This window comes from Helobdella robusta, assembly GCF_000326865.2.
Source record: "Helobdella robusta unplaced genomic scaffold HELROscaffold_4, whole genome shotgun sequence".
Taxonomy (NCBI): domain Eukaryota; kingdom Metazoa; phylum Annelida; class Clitellata; order Rhynchobdellida; family Glossiphoniidae; genus Helobdella; species Helobdella robusta.
The window spans coordinates 8,641,272-8,653,582 of NW_008704902.1; the positions used below are offsets into that span (position 1 = coordinate 8,641,272).

The 12,311-nt window shown below is 31.9% G+C and overlaps 3 protein-coding genes across 3 annotated transcripts; all 3 read right to left on the reverse strand.

Moving 5' to 3' along the window:
* Window positions 1-3,607: 3,607 nt before the first annotated feature.
* HELRODRAFT_162995 (hypothetical protein) lies at window positions 3,608-4,651 on the reverse strand (the record flags this gene model as incomplete). The annotated part of the gene is made up of 1 exon (XM_009025036.1): window positions 3,608-4,651. One exon carries the CDS (start codon window positions 4,649-4,651, stop codon window positions 3,608-3,610), a length of 1,044 nt encoding a protein of 347 aa, XP_009023284.1.
* Window positions 4,652-5,302: 651 nt separating this feature from the next.
* On the reverse strand, window positions 5,303-7,236 carry HELRODRAFT_162996 (hypothetical protein; the record flags this gene model as incomplete). Its single annotated transcript, XM_009025037.1, has 3 exons — window positions 5,303-5,737; window positions 6,793-6,929; window positions 6,993-7,236. The coding sequence occupies 3 exons, from the start codon at window positions 7,234-7,236 to the stop codon at window positions 5,303-5,305; spliced, it is 816 nt and encodes a 271-aa protein (XP_009023285.1).
* Window positions 7,237-9,426: 2,190 nt separating this feature from the next.
* HELRODRAFT_162997 (hypothetical protein) lies at window positions 9,427-10,434 on the reverse strand (the record flags this gene model as incomplete). The annotated part of the gene is made up of 1 exon (XM_009025038.1): window positions 9,427-10,434. The coding sequence occupies one exon, from the start codon at window positions 10,432-10,434 to the stop codon at window positions 9,427-9,429; it is 1,008 nt and encodes a 335-aa protein (XP_009023286.1).
* Between the last annotated feature and the right edge of the window lie 1,877 nt (window positions 10,435-12,311).

Below are 12,311 nucleotides of genomic sequence, written 5' to 3' on the forward strand. Positions count from 1 at the left end.
TTTGTAACCAGAAAAGAGTTGCTAGCGATAGTCAGGGCAACGAAAAATTACCACAAGTACCTCTAGGTACAAAAATTTTTTCTTCGTTAAAGTAGCACGATGGTTGGAACGATTACAAATGTACGACTTTAAAATTATGCACCGTAAAGGGACCTCCCACAACAATACCGAAGCTCTTTTTTCTTCAACCTTGTTTATTAGGTCGCAAATACTGCAGTCGACTGGAAGAGAAAGTACAAACAGAAAATGTACGAACAATAAAGATAATGGTAGATACAAGATAAGCACTGGTAGATCTGGCTAGCGCTTATTATAATATGTCATTGCATGGAAAAATTCAGAGCAGCGACCTGAATGGCAAGATATATCGGAGTTTGGTGCGTCGTTGAAAAGCTACTGGCCTCAGTGGGACTCCTTGCATTTGGAAGATGGGTTACTCAAACAAAAATGGGAATCAACTGATGGATCAAAACATCGCATGCAGATTGTGGCGCCTAAGAATAAAATCGAAGAAATCTTGGAGTTTATAAGACGCTTGACAGAATACGTAAGAGATTATACTCGAGATGTGAAAGTTGGTGTCGAAAATATATATAGTACATGCGCTGCAGTGAAAGGTCCCAAAAAAAATTACAAAATAAAATGCAAATTTATAATATTGGTTTGTCTTTCAAAAAAATTGCTATCGACATTTCTGGACCATTTTTTGAATCAAATGATGGTAACCGTTACATTCTGGTTGTAGCGGACTATTTTAGCAAGTGGCCGAAAGTGTATCCGATACCAAATCAGGAGGCTTGCATTGTCGCTGGACAGATTTTAATGAACTGGATTAATCGGTACGCCTTTGTTTTGAATGCAGTTTTGACCTTGGTTTGAATGTAGCTCCATGGAAACACCCCATATATAATGGTAACTTAAGAATTCTACCGAATTTCTATTGTTAATTAGTTTTTTATTACACTTCTCAATATTTAAAACCAAATTCTTGTCATTATTATTTATTTTATTAAAGTTAGAATATTAGAAAAGTATACAATTTTTTAATTCATTCTCCAGTGTATAGGACCTGTTTTGATTTTTCAATCATCTTCATCCCTTTATAAACTGCAACAAGTACAGGGTTATAAAATTATAAACTATATAAACTGCAACAAGTACTTGGTTCTGGGTTATACAAATTCCTTATATAAACTGCAACAAGATGATTGAAAAATCGAAATAGGTCCTTATACACTTAAGTATGAGTTGGAAAACTGTATATTATTCTAACTTTAATAAAATAAATAATGATGGCAAGAATTTGGTTAGAAATATTGAGAAATGTAATAAAAAAACTATCCTATGCTAGAAATTCGGTAGATTTCATAAATTAATGCATTAATTAATGTCTTTCACCTGTATGTATATATATATATATATATATATATATATACATATATATATGTATATATATATATATATATATATATTTCTATACACGCGTATGTGTGTGTTCGTTCGTGTTGAATTTGCTGATAAGTTGTAATAGTTATTGTCTCTGTAGATTGTAAGAATTTTAATAGTTATTGTCTTTTTAGATTGTAGATGTGTCTTGTAATGATTTGTGTGAGTTTGTAATAATGTGTGAAGTGATAGTGAAGTGATGATGGTAGTGGTGGTATGATATGGAGAATTGATTAGGATACTATCAATATATTGATTTTTTTTTATCGGTTAGTACCAAACACTGCAATGTCATCGTGTTTTAGAAAATTATTAAAAGAATGGACAAAAACGAATGGATGTATGTTTTTGGGCAAAAAATGTATCGGGCGACGATTCTATTTATCGGGTGAAACATCTTCAGGCGAAAACTTTATCGGCGAAAACATTATCGGACGAATCTCCATATCGTTCGAGCGAATCATCATTCGGGCGAAACATCATTTGGACGAATGCTCCTTTAACCATTAAAAACCCCTAACATCGAGAGTGTTTTATTTTTAACTGTTTTATAAGAATAATACATTTTAATAAGGATAATGTATCATTAGTTTGTGGATTCTTTATTGTAGTTATTGTAGCAGGTGAAATAACTTGAATGATATTAATAAGTTTGATTTTTATTGTTAGTTTATTGTTGGTTGATTTTTTTCAAGATTAAAGAGCTTACAGAATTTGAACGTCTTATGGGTTTTCTGCTGTTTGTTTCAGAAGCAGGATTTTTTCGTATTATTGTCTTGTTGTGTGTTGATTTTGAATGTAATATTCAGTTATAACAAATGCGATAATACCGTATAAACTGAAATGTCTGTAAGAGTCCCGTGCAATGGGATCAGTCATCGTTCAGTTTGTAAAACATGTTAACTTGTATTGTATAATCTAGTCTGTGTGAGCAATTATTATTATTATTATGGGCGTACCCCATAACGGGACGTTGCCGTGTTCACAAGGTGCCTCCATTTCAAGCGATCATGAGCAAGTCTCCAGGCCGAGTAAGTACCGTAGTTGATGAGGGACAAGTCCTTCTACACTGAGCGGACCCATGACTGTTTTGGACGGCCGCGCGTTCGAGTCTATTTCGGTGGCGGTCGGTCTATGACAGCTTTTAAAGCCGGAAATGATCCTCTATAAAACTGGCACGAGCTATGTGATTGAACAGGAGTGAGAAAACAGAGGGTTGTTGTGTTCTTTTCCTCACCTCAACGTTTGTGACGCGATCGCGGTAGGTCAGACAAAAGATCCTGCGCAAGCACCATTGATCTGTGGCGTCTAGCCTCTTCAAATGAGCGCCAGTAGTTGACCACGCCTCATATCCATAGAGCAGCACGGGGGTGATGTATCCGTTATATAATCAAATTTTGGTCGTCACTGAAATGCCCGAGTGCCATATATCACGATCCAGCGACCTCATACACGCGTGGACAATGATAATTCGACGCAAAATTTTAGCGTCACTACTGCCTGACGAGTGTATTTGGGAGTCGAGATTTGGAAACAAATTCACAATCTGTACGTCGTTACCCAGCACAGAAATAGACGCGGGTGGCGGATCGCCCAGAGAGATTGCCTGAATTTTCGTTTTGTCTTAGTTGATTTTTAAACCAAAAAGTTTTGCCTCCTCGGACATAGTAGCCAACGACAGTATGAGAACATCTCGTATTTCTGCCAGCAGAGCGACATCACCTGCATAGTCCAGGTCCGTGAACACCTTCCTGCCGTTTGTGGCGCCGAGCATACCTTTGTGTACAGAACGCTCCACTATCCAATCCATCGGGGCCAAGAACTCATCCGGCGCAAGTATACACCCCTGTCTGACGCCACTATAAATCTCGAACCACCGAGAGCATTGCCCTTCCGATCTAACACAGCTCAATGCGTAATGCGTATCTTATATTGATGAGCTCTAAGTATTTCAGATAATCGATAACAATAAAATATTGAAATTTTCTATCTGTATATAATCAGTCAAGTACAAAAAATATTAAAAATAAATTAGCCAGAATTATTTTTAATACACACACACACACGCACAACACACACATATATATATATATAAATATATATATATCCAACATATACAGTTGCATTAATAATTTTTCTGTTGCGTATTTCTTATATTTATTTATAGAGCAAACAGTCGGTTATGAATGACGATAGCGGGGTTTTGATAAAATCTTCCAAAAAAGTTGATAGGGTAGCCAAATGTCGTGTAATTTTTTAAAATCGGATAATGAGGTTGAGCGATATAAACATAATCTTGCAGAGGACAAGATGTGGTCATTGGTTGCCCTCCACCAACATAAACTATTCTTGGTTTATAGCTACATCTACACTCTTTTTGTTTTTTTATTATTTCCTTTTCGCATTTATTCATAAAACTTTTGGTAACTGATGAATTTTGTTTCAATTTTTTCTTTTTGTTTATTCTTTCAGATTCCGAATTTTTTTTGGTAGATTTTGTTTTTCTTGTTTCGTTAATATCTCCAAGTGGCCTAATCATGTTCCCCATTCCCATGTTTCCCATTCCGCCTTGGAATCCACCCATATTTCCCATTCCTCCTGGAAATCCACCCATATATTCCATACCTCCTTGAAATCCCCCCATGTTTCCCATTCCTCCTTGAAATCCAGCCATGTTACCCATTCCACCTTGGAGACCTCCCATAATTCCCATTCCTCCTTGAAAGCCACTCATGTTCCCCATTCCTGGTTGCGGTCCACCCATGTTTCCCATTCCTAGTTGCGGTCCACCCATGTTACCCATTCCTGGTTGCGGCCCACCCATGTTTCCCATACCTAGTTGCGGTCCACCCATGTTTCCCATTCCTGGTTGCGGTCCACCCATGTTTCCCATTCCTTGTTGCGGTCCACCCATGTTTCCCATTCCTCCTTGATGACCACTCATGCTTCCCATTCCTCCTTGAGGACCACCTATGTTTCCCATTCCTCCTTGAACGCCACCTATACTTTCCGGAAATCCGCCTGCTCCTGCAGTTTTTTCAGGAAGTCCGGTTGTATTTTTCATTCCTCCTGGTGTAGGTTGATTTCCAGAATTCAATTCATTGGGTGAATTTTTAACTCCTTCTAATTCATTTATTTTTTCTGCTTTTCCTAACGGTCCTCCAATGCCGTCATTTTTTTTAATGGCTCCCGATGAATCGCCCATTTTTTGTGAATATGTATTATTGCAATTTGAGTGATTTTTAATCTCAACTGTCATGTGTTTTTTCGAATGTTTAAATTTTTTATCGAACTTTTACAACTTTACTCGATAAATTTTTTGAAAATTTATAAAGCGATAAAACTTAATTTGATGTTTTTATTTGTGAATTACAAAAAAGTACAAATGACGCTGAATTATTTGTTATAAATAAAAAACAAAAAACAATAAAATAAAATAAAAAATATAAATTTATTGGTAAGTTTTTAAAATATTGATATAAATGGTCGCTTAGTTGAAACAAAAATTATTTTTGCCCTTCATTATAGTGTTTTTTAGATATATATTTCTTTTTATGTTTGTGGAGTTTCTGACCATCACTGGATTGCACTACTCGGTATAATTTCTTTGATTTGTAGTGTTACTACATTTCATTCGTACCGGTTGGAATTTAGTGCAATTATAAGCATAATCTTACGAACTTACTTAATCAATAACAATTAAAAACAAAAACGACTGCATAAATCTAAAAAATATAAATGTTACTGAGCCATCAAAATTCGCTAACTTTTACAAAATTATAAAATTGTACCAATTTTTGTTATTATACACAAACGTACTCACGCATACACACACGCATATAAATGACCAAAAACTTCACAGCTTGTTTAAATTTCTCAATTTTCTCAAGTAGGGCCCCATCTTTGACTTTCCATTAGTGTTGATGACTATATTATTTTGAATAAATTGTGGGTGTTGAGGTTTCGATTGGTTTTTCATCCACATGCTATAATATAAATAATAATAATAATAATATAAAAATTGTAAATTTGCACATTTAGCATTTTCTTCTTTGATATTCAACTTTTTGTTTCCATAATTTGTTTTTCTGTTTTTTCTATTTTTAGAATGTTCCAGTAATTCGTTTTCGTTTTTTATTTTATCAAATTCTTTTCGTGTTTTGTCTTCTGTTTCTTTTTTTATTTTGTCTTCTTTTTTTTTCCGTAGTGCTTTTTCTGTTTCTTCATCAACTTCAATAATTTCATATTCAACGTTTCGTTCTTTTCCAGGAATAGTGATCTTGGGTCCAACCTGTTTGTTTCAATTTTGACTAGGTTTATTTAATGAATATTATTTTGGTTAATTAGCAAATGATTTTCTTTTTTTAAAGTAACTTGTGAAAGTTGTTTATGTGATTATTTAATAATTGATGAGGTAAAAGTAAATTGTTTAATGTACATTTTTAACAATTTATTGACTCTAATTTTTTATTCATATTTAACCTAAACAGATATGAAAAATTTTTGCAATCAAAATAAAATTGTATTATAATTTACTTCAGCGCCTGCCATGATTAATTACTGAAAACGTTTTTAAATATAAACAACATTTTAAATGTTAGTTTTTTTTTATAAATTTCAAAAATTTGATACATTAGTCATTATATGCTACATTTTGTTATTTTTAAAGTTTTTGTATGCTTCGTGACGTAATATTAAGATTTGCATAGAGAATAAAAATCAAATGGAATTGAAAAACATTTATAAGCGCATCTGTCGAGTTATCTTCAGAACCGCTATCTATGTTCATTTTGATGAAAAAATGATGTTTCAATCGGCTCTTGAAAACATCACGACTGATACCGTTAACATTCTTCAAATTAGCCGGTAATGAGTTCCAGACTTTGGCAGACGCAATTGAAAACATCCTTAACCCATAATCAGATGTCCTGTAGCGTGGACAAATAAGGTCACCATGGTTTACCGATCGTTAACATTGTTAACGATCGTTAACAAAAGATCGTTAACATGAATTTAAAAATATAAATATGGAACGATTTTCATTGTTGTAGTTGATACATACCATTGCTACAACGATGTTCGCAGCCAGTTGAGATTTGAGCAACCAAAAAATGGTGCATAATTAGCAATAAGAAAATAGTCATCAGACGTTGATGGACATAGAGGACAACCATAATTGGTGCAAATACAATCCCACCCAGTGCAGCAGCAAGGATTATAACAAGCATCATAACAACCAAAACTACAAAAGTTGGGATTGCAACATCCTGATCCACAATAAAAAGAACTAGGATTGCAGATGCAAGTTGAAGGATAGCATACGTTTTGACAATAACGTGATTTAACTTTCTTTTTGATTTTATCCAAATGTTTTATTTCATTTTCCAAAGTGTTAATCAATTTTATTTTTTGTTCAATTTTTTCGAAAGAATAGTTTCTATATTTGCTACGCTTTGATTCATTGTTGCTCGAAACAGAAGAACCTTTAAATTATAATTTATTTTCTTATTGTTGTTTAAATAATGAAAATTGAAAATTTTGCAAACCTCCAGAACTATTTATTTTTTTCCGACTAAGTTTTTCCATCTTTTCTTTGTTAGCCGATTGGTGTTGAGACTCACTTGGTGATTTATCTTTATCATTGATGTTTTCAGATGATTTTGAAAAGATTGTCGAGAAAATATCGAATTTGTTTTTAAAACTTTTATCCTCATCTGATTGGTTTTTAACTTTTGATTTGTTATCAGAACTCGGTTTTGAACCGGAAATAAAGGATAAAATATTCTGCATATCGACAACTTGTTTTTAAATTTAATAGTTTATTTACACTTCATATTTCATCATAAAGCGCTTTCTTTTCATATTGTTTTCAACAGAGCCGAAGTGTCAAACAAGCACACAACCCGTGGCTTGATTTTTACAGTTCACTATAATATTGAACTAAAATATATAGAAACTAAAGAAAAATTATTAAATATAAAATAATTTTAAATTCAAATTACAGTAATTCAAAAGTTTAAAAAACCATTTTGGATTCAAGATATATATATATATATTACCAATCGATGATTGTCTCAAACTCTCAAAATACTAGAAAGCTATGGAACATGGTGTCTACCTTGCTTGGGAAAAATATTTCTCCTAACTTTTCAGTCTCGTCAATCTCAGCTCAAGATTTCTTGCAACACATCAAATCGAAATCTGAGGTATCATTTGAAGGTGGCTGTCTCCCGGTTTTAACAACAACTCAACATCGGTTCAACCACTTTGAACCTATCCAATGTTTTAAGGTTTATTCTTTTCGCTGACGACGCAATCATTCTCCACTCTGATCTAGACTTTAACAATCTTATCTTGACTGTAAATAATGAATTAAAGAAAATATATGACTGGGTTTCTTCGAATAATTAAAGACTTAATTTAACCAAAACTGGCTATATTTTATTTGGTCCTCCAATACGTACCCGTTTATTGGATTCCACCATTCTTATTAGCGATATATGTATTAATCGTGTTGATTCTATAAAATTTATAAAATTTTTGGATCTTTTTATTAATGGTTCTTTGTCTTGGCTAGATCAAACAATCATATTAATCATATATCTTGTAATGCATCAAAAATTATAGTTATTATTTATCATCGTAAGTTAATATTTTCTAATTTTATTTTTTACTCTTTATATAATACATTAGTTCTCCCGTATTTTATTTATTGTGTTTCAATTTGGGGTAACAATCCAAAATTTCATTTGCATATTTTGAAATAGAATCAAAAATTTTTTTTAAAGTTTTATTTAATTTAAAAAAATTTGATCGTGTAAGTATTTATTATAAATCTTCAAACATTTGGGCTGTAGAAGATTTGCATATGTTATATACATTATGTTTTTTTTTAAACTTTATAAATTAAATTAATGTCCTTATCTTAGTGAATATTTTAAAAGTTTTATTAATTCTATACAAAATTATTTTAGAAACTATCCAACCATCTATTTTCCCAAACCAAGAACAATTTTTATTATTAATTCTGTTCTAATTGTTTCAATACGTCTGTGGAACACATTACCTAATATAATTCAAGAATCAAACAGTTTATATCATTTTAAAAATTTGGTCATGAATTTGATTTTATGGTATTTTTTTTCTACTGCGAGATATTAAGTGTTATTATTTTGGTGTTATCTTCTTTTGTTTATATATTAAATCAGGAGTCGTTCTTTTAATTTTGTTATTTTTTTATGCGTTATTTTTTTTATTGAATTTCAATATAAGGGTTTTCTGTTATAATTTTTGACACAATCAGAACTATATATATTAGATATGATATATTATTTTCCATTTTTTCATATATTCTGAACTGGTGGCCGATACAAGATTTTTAATCTTCCAGGTCTCCAGGTCAATTCTTTACTGGTTTGATAAATAAACGAATAGTGAATTGTGAATCGATATAGAAACACACAAAATAAAATGGCACTGAATCATGATTGTTCTTTTATAAGACATGCAACTTTGTTGGTCTCCATAATTGGAAATTTTAGCAAATTTATCGAATCGGAAACAATTTCACTCTATTTGTTAGAATATTTGCTTAGAAATTGATAAAGCTCCAAGCATTATTATTATGTATGAAATTAAATAATCAAGAATCAATTCAAGATTTTAAAAAATAATGGAAAAATAAGCCTTTGCAAACTCTCATTAAAAAAGCCATAATAACAGTAATTGTTGAAAAGAACAATGTAATTGGAGTTATGTCATACCATCATTTATTATGTTTTTGTAAGTGTTTAAAATGTGCTTAAAAAGGGCTATTTGGATAAATACGACTTGCGGAGTATTTAAAAAAATCGGCACCCTGGCTACGCCGAATAATTGTAAGAAAAGATAGCGCCAGTACATCAGATAATTTTATTTGTCAAATGTTTTTCAGTTTCAAAAATGTCATCTTTAAAAAAATATCGTTTAATTTATTAACAATTAATTATTAACGTAGAAATATTTCTTTCTTTTACGAATGTAATATTTTCTTGGTTGTGCATGTTCATACTGATATGCTGGAACAGAAAATTTTTGAAAACCACATTCTGCTGGTGCTGGTGTGCAGTTGTGGCAAACGTGCGGATGGCACTGAGAATAAAAACATGTTGCACTAGCACAAGACAAATTGCAATTGTTTTGATAATCCATACCTGATAAACCATATTTTTTCAACAATTTACTTGTTCGGTAATTTTTTTTTCTTTTTTCACATTCAATGTCATATTTCATCAAATCTATCATTAATAAATCTCTTTCCATATCTTTTAACAATTTTAATTTAAAGTTCAGTTTATCCAATTTAATTTCTTTTTTAGATTTTTCTTTCAATACTTCTTCAACGACACCATCAATAGTTAAAGGTTTTGACTTTGTTTCTACTGTATCATACAGCGAAGGACGTGCAGTCGATAATTTATTTTTATACCGATTCAATGAGTCCGTATTGTCGTTAGGAAAAAAATTGGATGGAATAGATACAGCATTTGAAGTAGGATTGCCTCCAAGAAGATTTGTTTCTGTTGTCAGTGGTAATACTGGAGATGTTACTAAAGGTGATAATTGTGGTTGTTCATTGAAAAATGGCTTCAAATCTGGTGTGAATGGTGGACCAGGTGGACTGATAGGAGGCAAATAAGGAGCATAAGGTTGGTTGTGTTCAACTGGAAGATTTTCTAATCTATTTAAATCAGGTAAGAACAAGTCTGCAGGTATGACTGGTAGAGTTTGAGAAAATGAATTGGGAAGTGCTAGAGGGGTGTTGATATCTAATAGTTTTGAATTGTCTTCCAAGCCAAACATTGGATTAAAATCGGGAGGTGGAATGTCTAAATTTGGAATTATGTCCATTCGACTGGGTAAAATATTTGCATCATTTGCTAGAGGTACGTTTGTCAAAAAATCGTTCATTTCTAAAAATCCAGGTGGCGATGTAAACGGTATTGCCATTTTTTAATAATTTCTTTTGTTTTTTGATAACTATATGCTTTGATTATAAAGAATTTTTATATTTTTATGATGTTTATTTGTTTACACAAAACAATGTCTATCAAACTATAACATAGAAAACTTATGTAAATTATTAAATTTTTGAGATAAATTAACAAACAAATTGTTCAATACATAATAAGCTTTTGAAAAAATATTTTGTGTGCCACTTTTTTTTTTAGTTATGCACCTTTAAATTATTAGTCAAATATTTATAGTATTTAATATAGGAAGAATATAAAGTTACTTTAAATGTATTTTCAACGTTATAGTTTAATTAAAAATTTTCAATAATAAAATTATCGATTTTGTAAAAAAGTTGTATTCTTTAACGTTTTTTTATATTCTTATTCAGCAATTTTATGGCATAAAATAAAAATTTATACTTACTCTCTGTTTTTTTGGCTTATTTGGTTTTAAACTTTGAGCTTTTGTCAATCGTTGTGGTTGAATAAACAGAAAAGACTGGGGTGGAAACGTTAAATTAAATCCAATTTGCTAACGGATAGAAATTTTTTATGAAAATTAACAAGAAAAGTTGATGCCATCAGTTTTTTAAAAAATTAAAAATAATTCTTGATTGTCTGACTGATTGACAGACTGACATAATTTTTTTTATATTACAATTACTTTTACCATTATTCGCTACTCTGGAAGCAAGAGCAGTAGTGACATCAATATTCATTATAATTTGAGCCATGAACTTTAATGAAACGGCATAAACTTATTTTATAACCACGGGAATGATCGAAATGCGTTATATTATTTATTATTCAATTGTTATCTTTGCTATATTTGTAACCTTTGGATTGTAAACCATAGGGTGTAAAAAAATATCTATGATTGTAAAATCCGACTATAAATACGTCCTGTGCATCCAGGTTCACAAGTCAGGTTTACAGTCATGGTTTCCAGCAGAGAAAACGAAGTCCTAAATGGGATTCATGTAGTTACTTGGATTAGTTAATTGTTTCTATTATTGTTGGTATTCAAATAAACATTTAACAAAGTTTGCGTTTGAAGCAATTGTGTTCATCTATCGGAAATTTTGATCCTACGGATAAACAAACTCTTGACGATTGTTGGAAGCTACAATACTGGTGTTAGAAATAGAAATAATGTTGAGATCTTTGAAGTATTATTCATGTTCCAAAGCTACATTATGACCGAGATGATTTTTGGTTGGAAGGAAAGATATATCTGTGTAAATGCTTGATTACCATCGATACATGAGCAACTAGGTCTATTTTTAGACAAAATACGGCAATGGATCCAAAGCAAGAAATATCTAGCAAACACCTATTTCGAACCGTTTCTGGAGAAACGGCGATTGTATACAGAGAAGTTTTTTGTGCTGTAGAAACGGGAAACTCGGAGTTGGAGGACACGTTTCTGGTGGCAGACACTACCGATGAATGCATCTTGGGCCTCGACATGATGATGAAGTACGGCTTCCACTTAGATCTGGAAAAACTGTGTTTTAAAATGTAAAATTTTTGAAGTGGTCAAAGGAAACAGACAACCAAAATGCAACCAGGTAACGGCTGATGGTGATATGGTAGTACCAAGTCTGTCAAAAAATATCATTGAAAAACAGAGAAGGCAGGAGCCAACAAATTGTCCTGATGAAACCTACGTCGACTTCCAAAATGTCTACAATTGGACATTACATGTTTGTTTGTCCGTTGCCCACTGCAAAAAGAATAGTGCATCTTGTGTTTTTCCCCATGTGTGTAGATTTGCGCTGGTCGTCAGTTGTTGAATTATTTTCTCGCAAATCTGTAAAGCGTTTCAGGAAGTTTATCTTATTGCTTGGACCAATGAATTATTTGAGATGA